This window comes from Falco rusticolus, chromosome 12, assembly GCF_015220075.1.
Source record: "Falco rusticolus isolate bFalRus1 chromosome 12, bFalRus1.pri, whole genome shotgun sequence".
Lineage (NCBI taxonomy): Eukaryota > Metazoa > Chordata > Aves > Falconiformes > Falconidae > Falco > Falco rusticolus.
Genome location: NC_051198.1, coordinates 8,491,913 through 8,515,264, shown reverse-complemented (window position 1 = coordinate 8,515,264; position 23,352 = coordinate 8,491,913). Strand labels below are relative to the sequence as shown.

At 40.1% G+C, this 23,352-nt stretch overlaps 1 protein-coding gene across 2 annotated transcripts in view; it reads right to left on the bottom strand.

Annotated features, from left to right (window-relative positions):
* MACROD2 (mono-ADP ribosylhydrolase 2) overlaps nucleotides 1-23,352 on the bottom strand; it is an 892,536-nt gene that overhangs the window by 60,961 nt on the left and 808,223 nt on the right. Inside the window, exons 10-11 of one of the 2 annotated variants that reach the window (XM_037406063.1) lie at nucleotides 14,456-14,497; nucleotides 7,342-7,425 (exon numbers count right to left, since the gene is read on the bottom strand). In XM_037406063.1, the coding sequence (XP_037261960.1) occupies nucleotides 7,342-7,425; nucleotides 14,456-14,497 (126 nt within the window). The remainder of the gene's footprint in view (nucleotides 1-7,341; nucleotides 7,426-14,455; nucleotides 14,498-23,352) is intronic. The other variant, XM_037406064.1, reaches the window with a different exon arrangement.

Here is a 23,352-nt window from a genome sequence, read left to right as displayed (position 1 = left end):
GCCCACATGTAGCAATATATACCCTCAAGATCATACGGCCTGCAACAGTTTTTAGACAGTTCCACTGGCAAAATGGTATCACACATAAAGCAAGAAGCAAATACACACAAAGGCCATTATTGTAGAACTACAAATGCATTTAAATGAATCATTAGGGTGGTGGCCTGAGGTTAAAGAACATTTTCAGTTTGCATTTTAATTTATTTTAATTAAATTATGATTTAAGTCAGTTTTAATCACTACTGGTATATAATTCCTTTGGGGTAAATTTTAAGACGGGTTAGTAAAGAGTTATCTGCAGTGATTATTTAATGGAGTTATGAGACGACATTTCTCTGTGCTGCTTCAACAATTTACCTCACTGCAGACGCAGACCTGAATGCGCTGCTGTCAATGCACCCAGCCTAAAGAAGTTGTCAGGCGTAATAAATAACAGGTTTTCATTTTCATGCAGCATTTTGTCAAGAACTGTTGAGGAGTGTGGGAAAAGAATGAGAAAACTATAGCTCCTGGGCATTATCTCAGAGGTCAACAATAATTATATTGTATCTCACCTATTTAATATCCTGAGAAACAAAGGAACCTAATCTAAAGCCCACTGAAGTCACAAGGTGTGTTCCATTTGCCTCACTCTATGGATCACAAGGCAAGTAACTTGGCTTCATTATACCTTTCCTGGCTAGGGAAGAACCAGGGGACAACAGCTACAGCATCAGATTAGGTGTTTGGAAGACACAAGCACTCAGATTTGTCCCAACCCGCTTCATACATAACATTGCTGGGAACGTTGTGCTAGGCTGGTCATTCACTGGGTGTAATTCTTCTGTCTGACATACAACGTGAGTCAGATTTTGCATTACAGGTGTTTGGCAAGAGACAGCCATAATTTCATTGCAGAAGATGCTGACCATCTAAATTTCTGACAATCTGCAACTGTGAGCATTCAAAACAAATGAAAGCAGACACCTTCTGGAAGCTTGAGCTGTCCAACATAACCAGAATATGGACATCATACCCTAGATGTCATATGCAGCCCATACAGAGGACAAAGATACAATTGGCATCTTGATGCAAAAAATACACACACTGTGCTGCACGTGAAGGTGCACAATATGATCACAAATTTTATCATTACTATAACTACTTACTATTCATTCATACTGTCATGGTGTGCCTAAGAGCCTGGTAGCTGGATACCATTAAGGACTGTGGCACAGCTTCTTTTCCAAGCCACAGTCAAAATAAAGCATGAGACATACTTCAATGTTTTTGCATGCAGGTCATGAAATCATATGGTGTGGCAATGTAACAAAAGGAGGAAACGGACAGAGAAGCCACACAGGAGATCACACTTGTTAAAAACAACACGTGAACCAAAACATGCGCTATTTTGCATAAATATTTCAGAATTAAGGGGCTAGCCCTGACTTCTGCACTGGACCTGAACAATCATGATGTTATTCACATCATGGTTAGAAATGAGAAATGAATTCCTTGACAGATGAGTCCCCTGCAGGTACGCTGGTTTGTCACTGTGTATAATTCTCCTCTGACAACATTGCATTAGTCACTTTAGTAAGTTAGTATTTTGCACCTTACCTCATCTCAGGAGAAAGAAAATCTACTCTGAAACATTTAGCATGAAAACATGAATTACAACTATTTGCCTGGTGTGGTTTACACACACGTACATTCGGCTGCTAAAAGAAACCCGAACGGGTAAATGGTCAACACAACAGGACTGCATGTCACCTGCGGAGGCCAAAATGAGCTGCATTTCAAAGTTGTCTTGTGTTGCCACTACACGGCAATTTAATGAAACAGTAGAAGCGATTTCAGCAATGAAAAGAATCCTCTAAGAAGGGTTTGCTCAGTGAGCAAATACAAATAAAAATACAGAAAACGTCCTGTTTTTCCCCTAGCTTGGTGGAAGGTGATCACCTGATATTGTGAGAGCTGTAATCAGTCAAGACAGATGGTGGACTTCTAAACAGAAGTGAAAAAAGAAGCTATCAACTGATGTGGATAGGGGTTAATAGCATCACTTTAAATATAACCAATCTGCATTACGGTGAAACATTTCACAGACACGTTTGATACACATGCTTCCCAGGGAATTTCTTCTGTAGTTCTTTATCTTAATTTAAAGTTTTATTTAAGGATTTGGTTTGGTGGCAAGAAGAATACAGTAACTTCTAAGCTATCTTATTAAGTAGCAGCACTTTTAAGGCTGAATAAGAGTGCGTGTTTTTGAAGTATAATTATGTGTCGGGATGTTCATTTTTAGTAGATTATGAGAGGAGCAGAAATTTACTGAAGAATATTACTGCCCTGTGGGATGCAAAGAGGAAATGCAGCTACTATTTATCAAATGATAAAAGAATTGCTTGCTATAAACCGAGGAACACTTTAAAACTAATCAGAAGTTGAGTCTAGTTAATATTAATCCACACCTTAAAGAGAAACACAATCAGGCTGCATACTATTAGAAGGCCCTTAGAAAAGATGCTTTGAACTCCACTGTGTAACAGCAACACACAGCAGCTGTTGTATGCACCTTTCCCCACCCCCATTAAGCCCACTTGGAGGAAAGCAGCACAAGCCTGTTGGCTTTTGTGGGTACATATGCTATATCCCTCTCTATGAAGCTAAGGAGCGAGCAGCAAAGCTGCAAAATTCCTGGTATACAAAGGAGAACCAGGAAGGGGAAGCCTTACGTTAATCTCACAATTAAAGGACTAAGCTGTAAAATGAGGGGAATTTCCCTAGTCCCAAAGGTATGCAATTTTTATCATTGGACAAAATCTTTTTGGGCGAAGGCGTGAGCAGCCAGAGAGTCTCCTTGATGAGCACCCCTCCTAATCACCACGACCCGCTGAACCAAAGAGTGGTCAATACGAGACGTGACTCCATTTCGCCTCATTTCTAATGTGTACTCTGATCACTAGACTGATATGTCTCATCAGCAGAGCATCCACTGAGTGAGGCAGGAGCCTGCTGGTGAGCCTCAGACTCCTGCCACTGCTAGGTGACATTTCAGACATTCGATGTTGCCCTTAAGAGCCAAGGGGTCAATAGTGTGATGTCCCCATCAAGCAAAGGAACCAACTCTACCAACTATCTTAAAGATGATTTGTGTTCATTTTGACATTCCTGGCTTGGCTTATCCATCAATCTGTTCTCCTTTCCACCACATGAACAGAAAACAGACAAAGTTCATCCCGGACAAACAGTTCCACCAGACCAGCTCCTCACACCATACACTGAGCCTCCGCTAAGGTGATTGCCTGAGACTGACAACCTATCAATCTATCAGGAAGAATCTGGTCACTCATTTTGGGAGAAGCTTATGAGAAAAGCTGGAGCAAGACAACTTGCAGAGCTTCAGTCCTGTCTTCACATCCCTCAAGGGAGGGCAAGGAGGATCCTGACCTCAGGAGGCACAGAAGCAGCTTCTGCTGCATGGATTGATTATCTTTCTCCTGGAGGAGGAGAAAGATCAGGCATTTGTCCTGCTGTTATTAGATGTATTAGTTGTCTTTGATACACTATTGATCAGCTGCAGACCATGGCGGGAATGGATAGGGCAGCTCTTGGGCAGGCTCCGTTTAATATCTGAGAAATCCCATAAGGAAGGAAACGGCAAACAGTTTTGTTTCTCACAGTATCAGGAAAATCTATTGCACACACCTCACTGTTCAGCACGTACAGGAGGACATCTGGGGAGATGGCTAAGAGAAATAGGGAACATTTTACATTTTTGGTTTGTTAGACTTTTGTAAAAGTCGTCTGCCTTTGCTTGGTGACAATCAGTAGAATAAGAACAGGTGACCTGTGGCATTTGTGCTAACTCCTGGCTGCTATGCTGTGACAAGTACTGACATTTTGTCTATGTACTTACTTTAGGATTGTGTTATGAAGCTACTGAAGTAAGACACGCTAAGTTTTGTTTAGTACTGAACATATTTTTCTCACCTGAGACTTTACTGTCACTCAATCACTGAGTGCACCTGACTGAGGGGAAAGGCAAAATTATCACTGGCTGATTTTACTCTCCACAGACTCCAGGCAGGGTGGGGTAATATGAATAATAATAAAAAAAATTACACTGCATGTTTGAACAAGTCAGGCTTGAAATACTGCAGGGAACCTGGGAGCAAAGAATGATTCTCCATGTATCCAGTCTATCCTTTTCCCCAGCCAATAACCTGCGCTACAATGAAAAACTACTGAATACAACCACTGACAGCAGAATCTGCTATGCAGTTCACACTTGCTTTTCTCTATCAACAGTCTGAAGGCAGAGAACAATACATCTAACAGTGTAACAGACACCATTAATACTTTAGATGTTCAATATAAAATTGCTTTCATTAGCATGTCAAGTGTTTATTTTAGCTTACTGCAAAACAAGCTCCTTACATACAGCCACTTATTTGACTTTCCTTGATTGCAGAGATGGTAATAATGAAGGAGGCTACTTTCCCTGATCTTCTGTGGAGATTTTTACATGCACTGAAAAGATATTGCTCCATTACCTCTAGCCAATGAACCAGCTTGGTGTGCTGGAGAAAAATATTACAGCAGAAATATTACTGAACTCAGTGGAACAGCTTTTACAGACTGCTACAAGGGCATGCATGAGGCTGTTAAAATAGCAAGTTGTGTTCCCATCTTCAGTCTAAAAGGACACTGACAACTAAAGCAGAGGAAAAAATATCTGGTTCTTCCTGTGCTTCAGTGTATATTTATTAAATATTTTATATCTGGTCATGTTACCAAGGGGAAAATAATATCTTATGTAAACTGTAAGTATCTTTGGACTTGCTTTTATTGCTAAAAGCTGTTGGTTGGCTTTTGGGGTTTTTTTGTTGTCTCTTTTTTTGGTTTGGGTTTTTTTTGGTTTGTTTGTTTGTTTTAAACTTGGGGTACCTAAAGCATGTGAACTATCCCAAAGTTAAAACACACTGAACACAAAGCACTTCAGTTTTACTACGAGGAAAATTCAACACAGTTGACCTCAGGCAGAGTTTGGCCTTATTGTGTTTTATTTGAGACTATTTATATGCAATAGCTACTCAGAAAAAAGGAGGGGTGGGGTGGGGTGGCGGGGAGGGGGGGAGAAAAAGGCAGTTCTTTGGAAGTGAAGACAAATTCCTACCTAAATAAAACTACTCAGACATGTAGTTCTGGTTCACGTCACGTATTCGCAACTTTCATAATCTTCAAGGCTCCCCATTAAAAGTTCTTTTAATTAGTCAAAACCAACAGCTAATAATTAGAACAGTAGAAACTAAATCCTATTCTCAGACAAATGTGTGCAAATCCCATTTACTTAAATGGAAATGGCTCACAGGTGTGTTACATTAGGCTCTAGCCACTCGGCAACTTTATAGGAATTCAGTGTCTGGAGCCTAACTGCTTGACTCCTCTTCAAAACAGAGGCACAGGTAATGCCACAGAAATCTGATCCAGGTTTCTCCCCCAGCCCCCCTCAGCAAACACTTTAATTAACTTTTTTTTTCCCCTCCCATCACTGCAACCCTCAAGTCTAAATTTAGACTTTCAATCCTCACCATTACAGGCCAGGTTCCTGCCTAAGGAGAAGAGGACTCCGTCAGCAGCTAGATTAAATACTGCAGCAGTGATTATATGTTACAGGCCTCAATTCTGCATCAGCAAAATCTACTGTACAGCATCAAATTCAAGGAGATCAGGCATTTTACAGCTCGAGGGTAATGCAGTCATTTTGTTGCCGTACTATTTACTTCACCCTTCCAGTGCATTTGTGCTCCACAAAGTGAACTGGAGGTCACCAGGAAACACTGACAGGCACAGTAAACTAGGAAACTATATCTGGTAAGCCACAGGAATAGTTAACAGAATGATATCGGTTATTTTTCCAATGGAAGGAAAACCTTACGGTTTTCCAATACTTTTCCTCCCACCACCACCCCCTTTTTTTTTTTTTTTTAAAGACACCGATATAATAAAAGCTTTTAGGCACATTCCATATAAAAATATATCATAAAAACTATTATTGTTTCGCCTATTTAGGAACATGGAAAATGACACCATGATCTGACATGATGTTTAGCCTGCACATAAATTGACATGCAGTTTGTCATCACTGAATTCTCTAATCCAAACATAAAAGTGGTATTTTAATTTCAGCTGGGTTAATTTCAGCAGCATGAAAGGAAAGATAACCAGTCAGGATGAGATTTCGTGGGTCCCCCCACACCTCCCAGGCGATGACAGCTATTGCTTTAAGTACTTGCCATTAACAACCAGTCACAATGTTAGTGACAAGATGTTACTAGCAGTTACTTAAAGTGATAGATGTTAACGTATTTCTGCTCCTTATGACTCACACTATACCCCAGTCAGAACGTTTTATGAGCTGAATGCACAGCACTAGGTCAAAATGATGAAGACGGTGGAGCCACTGGTTGAGGTGCAGAAGAGACCTGTCACTTGAGGAACATTAGGTCAAAGAGAATCCATGATAAGGAACCGTCATGGATTAAAGATTAAGGTTCATCCTTTTAACTGTTTCACATAAAGAGATTTCTCCAGCATTGGGGTATTTTGCTCTTCCACATAAACGAGAGCAACGTGAAACTCTGAAAAATAAGTCTTTGATGTTAACATCTTTTAACAACTTTCCCAATGACATACCGATGAAGAAATTATACTTTGATCCAATTTTAGAACAATGTAGACCACATTTACCTCCATATACACGGACAAGCTGCCCTGTGAAAGCTCAAGTGCAGGAAAGCACCCTTACAGGAGCAAAACCATAGGCATAACGTTAAGCTGCTGTAACTTCTGACCACAGTCAGATGTAATACACTGCATAAGGCCTAGAGCCATAAACACCATAACTGGAATGGAAAAGGTAACAGCAAGAATTTCTTGTAGAAAAGGAAAGCAAGAATAATATTGCTCTGTGATTTGCCACAGGTAGCTGATTTACCTGACCAACTTAACCAACCAGAGTGTGATCCAAGCCCTGCGTTACACTTCGAATTATTAATTACATAAAGTCAGCACAGATTCAAGATAAACTAGCAACAATTTATCATTATGTATCAGCAATAATCAGCAGCCCATCACATAAAGATAGCATTTGTAATCCTGAATCTATCTTGAGATGAAAAACACTTCAGAAGAATTACAATTTCATCATCTAGACCAAAAGGAACTTTCCAAGTGTGTGTTCAACAACATTCTGAAATGAAAGTTTTCCAATTCTTTCCCAAGAATTCAGTATAAGCCTTTCCCCCCACAATGCAAAATTGATTGATACCTCTGAAAAGGTGTCAGACCACCTACCTTCAGCATCATCTTGCAGGTCTTCAGGCTGCTCTGCTTTGCTCTTTGTGGGAGATGGAGGCTGGCCTTTTTGTTCCAATCCTTCTTTAAATATACAAAGAAAAAATATTACACACATTATTTTGAAATGGTTTTATTGTATCAAACATTACTATCCATGATACCACAAGCGTGAGAACATTTTATCTCAGCACTCCATTCAGTACCGAATGCCTATCTTTCTATTATTACAATTAATTACTGCGTCATCTGTTATAAAAGTCACTTTCACATGACAGCAGTGAAGAAAGCTCATACCAAAATAACGTACTTCTTCACAAGCTCTGAATCTCTTCAGAAATAAAAAAAATAATGATGTTTTAATTTCTATTTTTAACATAATAAATATTATACTGCATTATAGAACTGTGGAGAAATAATTTGAATGAAATTATTTTCCCCTCTCAGGTCAATTCTCCATTCAATGTCATAACACAGTAAGAAATGAATATTGACTAAAATTAGCAATGAAATAAAAGGTAGGGGAGCAAGTTTGATAGTGAAGTAAAGTTAAGGAAATGAAAGCTTCACCAGATAGAAACGTTCTGATTGAAAAGCTTCCTTCCAACCTTTTAGCCAGAAAGCAACAGGCAGATAAAGGAAAAGGAAAACCTCCTAAGTAAAAACAGAACTGAAGCCAGTTAAGTTTAAAGATCTCCCCTATTTGCGGGGACTGAAGTTCACAGTATTTAATATTGGTTGGTTAAACTTTAAAAATGATGAACCCTTTCTATAGCATTTTCAAAATATCCTGTCAATATAAAGGATGAAATTACTCTTTGTTTGTTATGATAGACTGCAAGGCACAAACTGGTAGCACAGAAAGCCTGTTAGTACAAAAGGGAGGCCAAGCTGGAAATTAATCATAAAGGGTATTTGTAAATTAAGACATTTAATGAAAGCAGGTTCGCTAATTAAAACATTCTTCAAACATTGTTGCTTAACCACAAAAGCAGAGAATGGCAGACAATTAAAACTCAATTCATTGCACCTACTGAATCCATTCAACCGCAATGGGAAAATGACTTTCTGTCATTTGACTTTCTGTCAAACCTCCCGATTCCCTGTGGCTAACTGAGGGCTTGGGTGAAGAAGCAGCCTAAAGAAAACATACTTTTGCGCATGCTGGAAAGAAACCTTGACCACTTGTAACCAGGAAATTTAAGAAGACATATGACCTTGCTTGATTTACCCCTACTGCTGTACTGTGAGAAAATAAGAATCATGGTATTACCTCAAAATGATTAGCTAATTAGCAACTAGGAAAAAAGCTCTCTATATGTGTATTATAAATTGCTTAAGTGTTCTGAAAACTCCTGTCTCTTCTATTGTCATACATACCCCACACAATCATCTGCTCTGTATGTCCCTGGATTTTTAAACAGCTCCCAGCAATCAGATGGCCTCTTCTCATAAGGCACTCGGCTCTGCTAAGAGCTGTAGATACTACCCTTTTATCTTCTATCCTTCCACAACTACATATATCCAGAACCAAAATGCTGAAAATTTTCAAACAGCAGTTATGAAAGAAGGGAGGGAGGATGAGGAAAGGGAACTTGCAGGGTCAAGGGGAATACTGTGTTCATTCAAGAGATAAAAAGGGAGTGAATTGCTGGCTTTGCATGGAGCCCAGGAAACTCAGAAACATTCTCTGCCTGTCCTCCGGGGAAACCGATTATTCTACTGTACTTACACACAAAAAAAGAAGCGCCATGGATTGGTAAGCTGGCAAGAATTCACATGAAGCAAAAGCTCAGAATGTCAACAAAAATTCCAAAATGGAGATCTGTGTGTGAGTAATTAAATTCTCTCCCACTAGCTTAATTTTAAGGAATGAGCATTACCCCAAAAGACAAACTAAATATTGGTCTTAAAAATTTCTTCTGGAATGGATTTTCTGTTTCATTATAGAATTCAATATAGTTCAGAGAACGAAGGGCCCTTAGAGCTCAGTAAATAAAGCTAGTTAGTGCAAAGCGGAACATGCTCTGAGGTCCGGCTTGGTGTCAGGACAGCACAACATAGGGCATCACGTGTCATGTCATCACATTTGCTCACATGAATTTGAAATTCAAATACAATAGTTGAAGGAAAACAAGAGTTATCAGGTGCTAAGATGAATATGTTTCTGGAGCGATGAGAATATAGGAATAACCACAAGAAATACTGTGGGGAAAAGTAAAGGCTAAAACTGCCAAATACGGACACACTTTGTCCACCTTTTTAAGGGGTTACTCGGGAGCAACTGTGATAGAGTTCAAAAAGAACTTCAGTACAAAAGAGATCTCCTGAAAATAACCAGGCTTTTAAAGACTGATTCCTGCCAACACCCTCCTATTCTTTTAAAAAATAACCTGAATATTTTCAGTGGACCATATCGATGTATGGCTTCTTCGGTTCTAATGCCACTCTGAACTACCTGCTACGTTCCCTTTTTTGGTTGACAATGATTCACATCAGGAGACTGAATCAATAGGACTGTTTCAATCAACACTCACCCTTCTAGTGATGAATTTTATCATCTAACCAATCTGCGAGGCTTCCTTCAGTCCCACAAGTCAAATGTCAATCAAGTTTAAGTGCAAATGCCCAAATGCCCAGCCAGGTCTTTCAGGAATATCTGAGTACATTAGATAATATAACCAACATCTTAATTGACAGCACAAAGACAGAGAGGGAGGAAGATTACATTCAGAGAAATCAGAACTGTTACTATCTCAAAAGAAATTATCTTCTTGCACTCTATAATCTTAAAATGCTCACAAAAGGGTGTAGAAGCAGTGTGCCAGGAGAACAAGATTTCAGTCACAATTTCACTCTTTTTTAGCAGATTTCCCTTATTCCAGAGACAGAAAAGGATTTGTGCAGGCTTTAAAATGATGTCTTTTTATTTTGGTCAAAATACAACTCTTAAGCCTTTCCGTATGTCTGTACGTATGCGTGTCTTTCAGAGCAGTTAGCCAAATATTACAGAAATTTTGCCTGCAAATTTCTGTTTAGAGACAGCACACCTAGACAGGTATCCGAACTGATTGTATTAAAAGCTTTTCTAATCATGATCATCTGTGCAAAAAGGTCTCTGAGCTCTAACATTGGGAGAAATGCTGCTTCTTTATAGGCTAATTCAGAGGGTCAACAAGCCACTTAAACCTCAGTGTCTGTCTCCAAGTAAGCTATTTGCAAAATCCCTCACAACTCTGAAATCTCGCTGGTTACAAGTGATTGCTATTTTCATCTCAGAAAACAAGAGAAAGTCTCCCTCCAAAGAAAGTAACCCAAGTATAAGAGTGCACACAGTGGAACACACAAAGAAATTCTGTATTTATATAGCATTGATTACAATAGGGCTTCCCTTGCTAACGTGAACAAGATCCTTCACCCTGCCATTCTAGCTGGCTGTGGCTTCTGAACTAATGAGTAGGTGGTTAATTAGGAGACTCAGGATAGAAACAGAATAACCAGCAGGGCATTTATTGCGAACAACTATTAGACGGGAAATGAGAGTAGTGTGGCAACGTTCATAGAGGTGAGGTCAAAAGGTTCTGCTACCTGGTGGAGAGTGAAGCTAAACAGCTTGAGGGAGTGAGGGAGAATATAGATTCACAACTAAAACTGTTTTCTGTGTTTCTTTTTCTTTCTTTCTTTCCTTTTTTTTTTTAAATTTTTTATTTATTTAATGGTAAGAGAATTAACTTAGTGCATTATAATGAGATGTTGTATAGGAATCTGGACTGTGCTTCTCATAATAGCACGTGCTTCTGTAATTTCCACTTGCAATCACTCAAATTGTGCACACAATTATGGTAGTATTACGGCTTATTTTGCACGCTTCTGTGCACGGATACGTGAATCTATGGGTATAGAAGCAAAGTCCTTCACATGTTAAAGTTTAGAATAATCTTCCCTTAATGGAGCTTAAAACATTAAGCATCATGACTCTGCAGTGTTAAATCTCTGAAGTTAAAGGTAGACAAGAGTATTAGGTCATCTGATCCTTCTCTTCACTTCTGTAGGAAATCATTCACAAAGGAAAGCCGAGATGTAGAACGGCACAGGTCTGTACCCACTATTACTATATCTGCCCTTTTGACTCAAGCCATTCTAACAGCAAACTGTATGACATATGATAACATCAAAGCACTTTGAATTAAATGGTGCTGTTAAGTCAGCAGCTGCTACAAGATACAGCATCCAGAATAACAAACTGATGGGTTAAAATCCCATGAGTCAAACGCCATTAAAAATGTGGTCTTGAGTGTGTATATTTAGTAAGAGTAGGTTATTTTTAAATGTTTTTCTTTTTCTAATACATACAACATATGCAGTGACATTACACGATTAACTTGTTAAAATGATCATTCATGCTTGTTGATTTTATAGTATTAATGTAGATATTAATGGAGATTATCTGGCACATGTAATTAAGATATTCCCTTATTTATTTTGAAGATAAGTCATAGAAAGAAAGGCCTTTCTGTGTGCGATGAGATATTTGCACTTCAGGGTGGTAGAAACACAAGACAGATTACTTTTGTAATGTGTTCATCACACAATAATAAACACATTTGATCATCTGTTATTTCGTACTGCTGGCTAATTCTCTAGCTGTTCCCAAGGCCCAGTCTGGTGTGCACTGAAGTCAATGGACGTATTCCCACTGACTTGAGCTGACACTGGACTAGGATCTGGGTTTTTTCTCCAATTCTTGCTGCCAGGTTTAAAATAGGACAAAAAGTCCTACGTATGAGTATAGTCTGCAACATGTGCTGTCCAGGAATCCAACATGTCTTTTTTCTTTTTTTTTTCCCTTAAATGCAGGAATTGAAGAAATAACCCCAAACCAGATTGGATATGGACAGCTCAAAAAACCAGGGTCATCGATATTGGTGCCAACTGCTGACTCCATCTGCTGGAGTCATGACCCATGAAGTCAAGTGGAATGAAGAATGATTATTCAATTAATATTTTGAAGTGGTTACTAGAAGTTGCTACTCTATTTTCCCCTTAGAACAGTAAAAAGCAGATCTCTTTCAAACTGATAAAAATCTGAGTATAAAGATGGAAACTCCCCTTCATGCAGAAGTTATGTGTGTATTTATAGTTTCCTGTAAATTCATCCTGCAATCATTAAGACGACCATACACAAACAGGTCAAAAGGGAATAACTGTCATATATTTGCCCTACTACTGGAGCAGATGTACAAAATATACTTCTCTTTATCCATGTAGGTATTCATTGCTGACAGTCAACGCACTGATTCCCAAAATTTCTCCAAGTGATAAAGAAATGACCAAGTATGTACTGTAGAAGCTCACAGCATCCTACACGCAAACCTGTGAGGGAAGCTATGATCTCATCTATCTCATATGCACAATGAAACAGACAGGTAGGAAAATACCTTCCTCAAATGACTTAATTCAGTGATAAATTCCCAGAGCAACTATGTAGCTTCACCTAAATTAAAGAATCTGTGAAAGATACGGGGCAAGAAAGAAGAGACCAGCTATTAAGTGGAAATATACTTCCTTTTAATTGTAGTTTAAAATGCTTTTAAAAAAGTAATTTGCATAATCTGCATAAAAGCAAGAAGACAAAAATGCAAAATAATTGGGCTTATAAAAGTATACATGCCATGATAACTGTAAAAATTGAAATTGGAAATGTTAGATGAGTTCTGCAAATTCAGCTGGAGGATAATCTTTGGCAAATGTTTGTTGTATAATAACGGTCTTTATTTTTCTACTTTTATGTATGTATAACTGTATCAATCACACTAATTATATTAAAATTCCTAAAAGTTCCTATCCAGTAATCTTGACACCAAAATGTAATTATAATTATATGTAATGAAATCAACAAGCCAGAACAGCCATAAAAGAATGTGCTAATCCATCAGTGTAACATGTATCTATCTGTGTATATCCATGTTTTCACATCTATGCATATACACCATTCTTCAACTATTTCTAATTTCTAAGCTAATTAACTAGTTGCATAAATCATCATAAGCCATTTGTCTTTAGGACAATCTTGCCAATTTAAGCAGCCAACATACTGCTTCAAAAGGATTTACCTCTGTTCAATGGCTGGTATAGCTCTGCATTTCTCCATGGGGCTCTCCTTTCTGATCCTGCATTTTTTTCATGAAGAGATCTGGAGCTTCCGGCACAGTCACTGGGCTATGATGGGATCAGGGTCACAGAGCACATGCCTGGTACACTGTCACGGATGGGTACTAGCTGCTTCAGGAGAGGCAGAGAAGAAGAGCAGGGGGAGCTAGCTGCATATTCACTGCATAGAAGTCTCTCGTGGAACAGATGTCCACCGGGAACCTCCAGGTGAAGGTCAGCAGGGAAAGTAACACAGGGTGCTGTGGTGGAAGCGTGTTACAAAAAGCCTGATCAAGGCAATTAAGTCGATGAAGCGCTCTATAGAAAACTAGCAGGAGTCTTCTGACTGGAAGCTTCTGTCCTCGTGGGAGATGCCTAATCCTCTGTCCTCTCTTGTTCCTTGGGCCTTTCTTTGCTTTATACCTATCCATCATTTCCATTTCAAGTCTAGCCACAACCACTAACACTTGTTTTAAACAGCAAACTAGGAGGAACAGGAAAAAAGTCCTCTGAACTATTTTCCAATCGAGTTCAATGTATTTAAGGGGTCGCAGGAGAGTTTTGCTATCATTTTCATTGCAAACAAATCATGGCCACTAATCAGAATTGCAAATGACTCAAGAATTGCTGTATTCACACCTTTTTACAAAGAGACTGCAGAATTTTAATTATTTCCCATTCATGTTCAAATTACTTATTAATAAAAGACAACCGAGTATCACCCAGAGGCTCATATCAGATGATGACATTAAACGGGTAGTCTCAGCCATTCTTACTGTGCACTACCTGTGATCAGGGATGGTTTACCCTATGTTATATTGAAAACCAGAGATGGCTATTGTAACATTGGCAATAACCAAGTGGCACTGCTTTTCACAACCAAGGCAATTACTTTCAAGAATTCGTTCAGTTTGGTTCATGCTTTGGAGAAGTGATATATTTTAGAATAAAATTATTTATTCACCTGTCTCTTCACTCAGCTCAGTCCCCTCTTCATTAGCATCATCTGTCAACAAAAATTGAAAGAAAATGATTAAGAATACCAGGAAAAATCTAAAATGAATTATTCCACATTTCAAATTGGCTTCGCAAATTTAACGTTTTGCAGTGAGATCTGGAGGAGGATGGGACAAGAAAGTTTTGGTACTAGACTGTTACTACCAGATACAGGGGATAAAGACAGGGAATAAAATTCTGTGTAATTTACAGAATTCTGCAAATCATCACTTTTATGAAATGAAATTGCATTCTCTTCTCTAGCAGAGTTTTTGGTTTACTTGCCAAGTTCCAGTTTACTTTGTCTCCCAGGAGCAACTGGCTATGTTAAGAGGAGAACCAGTTATCCAGAAATCATACCACATAAAGAAGTTACTATAAATTTGCCAGACAGGACCTTGGTTTAAGCCCAGACTTGGGCTAGCCAAGAATTGAACACTTGTAATTACACTTGTAATTATTAAGATGATATATAAAGAAAGCAGGTTCCTTTTGCAAAAAGTTGCAGTTCAGAAACAAAGGAATTTATTACCAGAAGTTGTTTTGATGAGGGGAAAAAAAAATATTAGCCTTAGTGTCGTGGTTTAACCCCAGCCAGCAATCAAGCCCCACGCAGCAGCTCGCTCACCCCTCACCCAGAGGGGTGGGGAGGAGAATCAGAAAGGAATGTAAAACTCAGGGGCTGAGATAAGAACAATTTAATAGGTAAAGCAAAAGCCACACATGCAAGCAAAGCAAAGCAAAGCAAAGCAAGAATTCATTCACTACTTTCCATCGGCAGTCAGGTGTTTGGCCATCCCCAGGACAGCAGGGCTCCATCACGCTTAACAGTTACTCAGGAAGACAAATGCCATAATGCCAAATGTCCCCCCTTCCTTCTTCTTCCCCCAGGTTATATACTCAGCATGACGTCCCATGGTATGGAATATCCCTTTGGCTAGTTCAGGACAGCTGTCCTGGCTGTGTCCCCTCCCAATTTCCCGTGCCCCTCCCGCTCTCTCGCTGGCAGGGCCCAAGAAACCAAAAAGTCCTTGACTTCATGTAAACATCACCCAGAAAAAACTAAAACCATCAGTGTGCTATCAACATTGTTCTCACTTCAAATCCAAAACACAGCACTGCACCAGCTACTAAGAAGAAAATTAACTCTATTCCAGCTGAAACCAGGACGCTTAGTTAACATCAAGGTAATCCAATGTTCCAGAGCCTTAATCATCTAATGAAGAGCTCATTGACCCCGGAAGTTTGTGTCAGCTATGCTGCTCCCAATTCACATAGACTCCATTCATACCCTTTTAAATGGGTTTGGGCACATGCAGATTTTCTAGCAAGCCTACAATTTCTGCCTAAAGCTTAACATCTTTCAAACTAGCATATGTGTCTATTATGACCACCATTTGACCCTAAAGGAGTTTTTGTGCTGTCATGATCAATGGCAATGGACACTAACAGTAGTATTTAGGCCCTAATTTACAAGGTCAGATCTTTACACTATAAACTCTCCTGAGATCCAAGTTCTGTGACACATGCTATGAGGATTAAGCTCTGCTTTAATCAAGATTTGGAGCCTGAAACTTCATTTTCAGTAGTATTAGAACAAAACAATTGGTTAATAATAAAGGCCTCCACTGGGAATTTTTTTCTGTAATGCTGTAAGCATTAATATCATGAACGTGAGAATTTCCTTGTGTGCTTTGAATCTACAGTAGATGGATCTGTATCCATCTTTCTTCCCCTTCCATCTCAGTCAGACACGCTCTGGAGGGCAGGACTTTCAGAAGCGACTAAACAACAGCAGGTTACGTTTCTCTTGAGTATGCTTTAGCCCTGCCCGAAGGATCAGGACTGAAAAAAAGTCACTGCACCTTTTACTTCCTTTCTCTTTATTCTGCAAACAATTGTTTTGTGGATCAAAAAGGCACATGGACCCCTACCATACAAATATAAATTTGTACACAAAAAACTTTAAGGAGCTTTGACAAGTAATTTTTGAGGTAAGAAAATGAAAAATCCTGTTAAAGCCGATGGGAAATCTGCCATTGACTTCAACAGAGCCAGGATTTTCAACTGGATAACTGACATTTTTCAACAGACCACTCAGAAAACATTTGGTTTAACATAGAGATTATTAATTATTCAGTTTCCAATAACATGTTCTTTCCATGGAAGCGTTTATAATGGAAGCAGCATGATAAAATTTCAAATTAATCTAAGACTTGACACTAAATCAGCAGAATATAATATCTTAACATACATATATCACCTGGTCTTCTGTGGAAGTGCTTAATTATAGTTCTGTAAGTGACTTCAAATACAAAATTCCCAAAGCAACAGAATAGCTTCTAAGCTGGTGATAATGGCCACAGACAAGAAATCTGATGTTATTAAAAAGTAGTAAAGTCATTATGCAATATAATTATGAAGAGGCAAAGACTGCTTTTGTGAACTAATTGTGAATTAACAGCTGTTTTTTCTCGGAAAAGGAACCTAAGTCTTGCTGAAAGGCAGTAAAGTCCTTACGTAATTTCTGAAAATGGGAGTTGGGCTCCCAACCACTTGGTGACATGATCTCTAGGTCATTGCAGTGCCTTTGAGAATTCTACCCCAATCTAGATCTGAATCTGAGTTTCACTTTGGCACACAGCACTCCCTAGTCACTACATGTGCCTATAATTCTTACTCTCACACTATTAATGCATCTGGTAGAAATGCTTCCCTGTCAAATATAAAGCTGTCTCTCTCACTAAGCTTGGTGTGGCTGGCTGAAGTGCTAAACATCATGTTTAGCTGACAGAACTCTATGCCAAACTCAAATATTCAAGATAAAAAATAGTGGTTTAGAAATCTATATTGAAAATTCATTCACTTTCCCTCCAAAAGAATGATATTACAGGTGGTTTCTTGGATACTGGTTCTGAAGAAGTAAAAGCAAGTAAAAATACTTTTAACTGATGTTCTACATGCCTAATACAAAGCAAAACCAATACCAAGATTGCTATAAATTAGGTTTGTAATACCTAGGTTTTGGGTTTGGTTGGTTTTGGTTTTGTTTTTTTTTTTTTTTTTTTTTTTTTATGTTCCCTATACATTTTTTTAATCCATCTAGAGGAAGCCTTCTAGAGGTAGGTTTGCTTTGGTTTGAAATACGCACCACAGTCAATCCCAAATCAAAATTGAGTAAAACCACAGAAGAACCCAAGAGTCAGTTTTAGACACTAGTAAACATTTCCTTAAAGACATGTTGTCAATATTTCTTTCCCAGACTCCCCCATTTGAAAGACCAGAGGCGAGGTTCTTTGTAACTCTCATCCTTTCTCAAGAGCTGTTGAAAAATAATTGAGTAGGAAAACATGCTACAGCGTGTGCATATGTGTACCCACTGTGGGTTACATTTTTGGCCAGAGAAGAACAACAGCAACCTTTCACATGGCCTCTCCACTAAAACCCTGGATTTTGGGAAGCTCTACCAAGATGACCTTGCTGGAAAAGGAATGACAGACCTTGCGGTCTGGAGTGAGAGGAAACTGACAGTGGCACCCTGCAAGGGTCAGCCCACTCCCAGGAAAACTCACATCAGTATTTAGAAGGTTTAGGATACGAGGAAGCCTTCTAATCCAAAATATGTCATATGGCTGAGCGCACAAAATTTTCCAGCTTGTAAGCTGGTCTACAGTATATAAAATCAAGGTATTAGATGTATGGGAAAACAGTTTCCAGTCAAGTATAAAATAATTTACAGTTGAAAGTCAACCTATGATTGAAACTTGCCCTCTAACTCTCATGCTATCTGAGGTAACTATACCTCCAAAGATCACAGCGCTTTGCACTTGGGAGTAAGCTGCTCAGAGCATACACATTTGTACAAGTCACAGGCTCCCTGGTGGAGTCATGTACCAAGTGATGCCTGTTGCTCTTTCATTCCCCTCTCCCTTATTACCTGCTGAGCTCTGTGAAACAGAATAATCGCACCATACCTGCTCTTACTGACACTGGAGAAGAGGACGCCTTCTTCTGTTGTATACTTTTTTTTTTTTTCCCCCTCCCCCCCTCTTTTGCCTTGCTGGTCAGGTTCTTTCTCTGTCTCGGTAGTCATTGCATACAAGCAAACACAAGCCAGATGGCTAAAACCATCAATCTGTGTTAAGATTTATGTTAGGAACACAGAGGTGAAAGGCTCTAAATACCGCTGCTAATCCCCAAAGCCATTAAACCGCCTCCTCCTTGTTGCTCACGCTTCTATTTGCATTCTTCTTCATGTTAGCACGCAGAGAGTCAACGCTGTACAAACACCTTTTATTTTTAACTGCGCGTGCATTGAAGAGCTCTTACATGAGAGCCAGCTCCACACTGCAGGAGGCTGCTGTTTCATCTGCATTCAGGGCCTGCACCCCAGGCTGCCGGCACTCCCCCAACAGCACTGCAGGCTGCTACCTCCTCCCTGCCGCCTTCTAACCTCTTCAGCTGCCTCGTCTTGCCCTTCAGGATTTGGTCCTTTTCTCAGCACTTTCTGCTGTTTCTCACTTTCCAGACGTTTGCCTATTTCCAGCCAACCCACGTGTCTCAGCCTGCTCCTTCTTGCAAGTGCAGCTCCACATACAGAACACAACCTGGGGAGGTGCTGGGAGGGCACCGTGGACCTGACCAAGTCCCGTCCGCAGCCTGCATGTGCAGGCACTGGCAGGCAGAGCAACAATACAGGCAGAGCTGTACAGCAACTTGAAGTGACAAGTTAGTGATCATGCTGTTGATGCCTCAAAAAAAGCCAAAACCAAAAGACAGAAAACCTTTCAGCACTGAGAGTTGCAGCTATCCTGTTAAGCTTATTTGCTATACAAAAATAGGTGTCCAGCTGAAAAATTTCCTGCCGTCCAGCATTTGCCTAGCAGGTATTCTGTGACCTGCCTGTACAGTTTCCACTAGAATAACAGGGGGGAGTGGGAGAGCAGTCTCGCAACACTGAGGAAAATGGATCCCAGTTTGGGGCAGCCTCTCAAAGCTTGCTCAAAGGAAAAGCTTCCTGTGTCCAATCTTGGAGTGGGCAGCAGTGTGGGCCAGGGTACCCCCCTGATGCAAGCTGTCTAAACTGTGATAATACCAGGTTTCCAGCAGCTGAAAAGACCAAGCGGGTTCTCACTCTCCGTATTTCCCCCTACCACACTTGTCTTTAAAAAACTTTGTTGCAGAGCTCCACCCACCTGTCTACATGATCATCTTAATATCCTTTGGGAGCTTTATAATCATGTGTCTCATGTCTATTTTCAATCTTTAGTGATTGAAAAATCACTTCTTTTTGATTGCTTACAACCACTGCTGCTACCTAACAGGAGCTTCACAATAGCGTACAGGCTCTATGTCCACCTCAACTTAAAAGAGTCAATGTTTCTGCAGCACAGTAAACCACACGAGAACACCCTAGGGTTTGGTGATGCCCAAACGTACATATGAGGCTTGCAATACCCTAGGGGTTCATAAGCTTTTTTGGTTGTTTTGATCCCTCCGATTCAATTTTCTACTGGGAGAATACAACAGACTGACCAATAGCACAGAAAAAGGGAATGTTTTCTTTGAGAAAAACCAGATTTAGAAATCTCTGCCAGATGAGATCAACCCAGGCCCGACTCTTCATACATCTTATAAAAAATTATACTCTCCATAAAGCTTTCCCTCATCCTCAGTGCTCCTAAGAAGAAGAAAAAAAAGAAAAAGATAAAACGAGAGGATCCTTAACAAAAAAGCATATTCTTCTACTTTGGAAGAAAAAGTAGGATGTCTTTTAGTTCTGAACATTTGTATCCTTTAATCGTGCAATCCTGCATACAGAGCAATAGATACTATATAAACCTCCACCCGATACTAAGCGAGTGTAATCAAAATTCTTAGTCTGATTATACAGAAACTTCCACCAATAGACTCTGTACATCCTGGCCTTACTGCAGCACCAGTGCAGTTTTTCTTCCTGTGTTGCTTAGTTACACCAGTCCCACAACACCGGAGTCTCACTGAATGTAAAATGTGTTTGTAGCTTTTGAAGCCATATCAAATAGAAATCCTTAGTACCAGCCTCTTAAGAAGTTAGGCATTGGTGATTTTTTTTTTTTTTGTCATCACATAGATGGTTTCTTTTATGTACCGTATCACTTGATCTGCTGTAAAATACACACATACCCATATGAGCCTCAGCTGCATATAAAGGCTATGCAGTAGCTGGTGTTCCCACTGTGAGTGAATTGGACAACATTGTTCCTGTGCAGGAAATGGTGCTCGCAGCCAGGATCAGATCTGGATTTGTATTTCCCTGATGCTTCTATCTCACACAAAAGGAATGAGGCACTCCTTGGGAAAATATACATCAGCTTTTAAAAAAGAACTTATTGCAAAATTTCCTTATTTCCTCCCTGCCTTAAAATACTGAAAACAACTGAGTTTTGTTTACACAAGTGCTAAAGTGGATTTCTCACCCACACGTATGCTAACGTAGTAGTCACACAGAAAAATGGTATGTTTTGCATGTGGTGACACATTTCTAAATACAAGCTTCTAACCAAATCTCATCAGTAACCTAAGGTACAGGCAATCAAATGAGACAACCCCAAATTTAACTGTGTCCTTTGCAATTAGAAGCACTTGAGCACATGAAGTGACTCAGTGTCAGTGACCAGAGAGGACAGGATATTTTTGAGCATGACATAACATACATTTGTAATGCTTTACAGGGGATGCCACGATATGCAACACAGCAGGAAGAAAAGATCCCTGATCAAAGATGTATTCCCATAAGATATTATACAGAAAAATCTTCTGCTTGTTCACCTTCTGGTGCCAGGCGTCCGTGTGTGAAGGACTGAGTACAGAACAAAACAGCAATACATTTCCCTCCCACTACCAGTCTCTCCCTGAGCCTAAGGTTACATATAGACCATCATGATTAATAGCCACTGTTGGACCAGTCCTCTGCTGGTTGAGCTAATCCTCCTTTTAACTGTATTTAAGACCTACAGACTCTGCAGCACCTCATAGCAAGCATTCTTAGACCCTAGATAAGTGCTGGGTGAAAAACTACTTCCTTTTGCTTGTTTTCATCCTGACTCATCATTTCTGGGGACACCTTGCACTTCTTGCATTACAAAGGATGGTAAATAATTGCTCTATATTCACCTTCTAATTATCGTACTCCTCATCTTCCCTGTGCTCTCCCACGCTGCTAACACAGTCAGCAGCCTGGTCCTTGCATCTGCACAACCTCTGTGCCTTCAAGGGCATCCTCATTGCCTGCCACTTCACTGTTTCAACACAGTCCTTATGCAGGTGTGTCTCCCAGGAGCTGGACAGCTCAGGGATTTGGAGTGCATGGGCAAATACATAGAAACAGCCATTCCCCTGACTTCTGGATGGACCGTAGGCTCCATCGTAAGGCTCACAAAAGGAGAGAAAGAAAATGTCTACAAGATGCTGCTGGAGCAAAAAGGAGGAGGCTCCACTTAGCGAAGCAAAAGCTCTCGACAGCAGTGCTTTAATAGGTTATGGTCCCATTGTCTGCCCACACCCTGCTCCAAGCAGTGCCTTTGTTGCTATCAGGGATGAGAAAGCAATTTTCCAGACCCCACAGAGGACAGCATCACAAACCTTTGTCAAATCACGTACAACTAGGAGGATCCAAGCCCAAATTTTGAGGTGACTATACTTGCAACACATAGTCAAGGTGCAGAGCAATGCTCTGTCAGCAGTCAGTCAGAAGGGATCATACCAGGAAGTTTTATTTTGATTCAAACTGAAGCAGAAAACTGCCCATTAACTTTTTATTAGGTACCGGAAGCCCACCGCCATGCCAGAAGGTGCTAGGAACCCTCTCTTAGTCTGCATATCTCTTAAGACGGTGAAAACAGTATTTGAGCCATCAATTACATACTCTGCCTCCCAAGCACCACTCCTGAGCTGCTGCTTGTTCATCCTCCTGCACTACATTGAGGCGCTGGCAAAAGGGGCTAAGACAGACAACCCCAATGAGTGGTAGGACTGCCACAGTCATTGCCACAGCAAATGAAAACCAAAAGCCATAGAAAAAAATTGTTTCAGAGTTATACGAACACCTTTAGCTTTAATTATGTTGAGATTTTATGAGGTAAGTTGTTTCAGACACTTTGAAATGGACAGATATTTTAAGCATTATGGCTATATTAAACTTTTGGACGGAGAACAATTTTCACAGCATCCTATTTACATCGGAGTGTACTTTATCAGGATCTGTAAGTGCTGTAGAGAGAGAAAAGCCAACAAATCCTATTCTGGTTCACAGGCTCCTCCAGCTCCTCCATATGGGTAGTGCTTCCTTTGAAGCCTCCACTGCTGAGGGACAAGGAACCATCATGGGAAACAGCAGGGATGTGCTTCTCCCCAACTGTTTTGAAATAAGTCCTTCAGCAAGGGGTCTTGCAGAAGCCATCTAAGGATGACATCCTCCAATATAAAGACAGCCCAAAGGGATGCAGAGAGCATTTCGCACCCATGTGAAATTGTCAGTGTGCCACTGCTGCTCCAAACCCACTGCTGCCTTCCACCCACAGAAAAATCCTTACTCGTCTCTGCCTGAACACAAGACTCCCCTCCAGACTGGAAGTCTGTGGAGAACATTAAATGCTGGCATGGAGTCCAGAGCAGGCCAGATGGCTGCGAACGCATAAATACTGTGTGGTACCCTGATACGCACTCGATGGCTTGATACATAGGCCTGGAAAGGAAAGGGATGCATGGTCATGCCCAATCTCATTGCACATTCACTATCTGAAAAGCCAAGCAGGATCTCCAGGTGACAAGTCAGTTTCACAAGCCAGAGAAACCAGAGTCCCCTGAGTGTCCCAACACAACAGC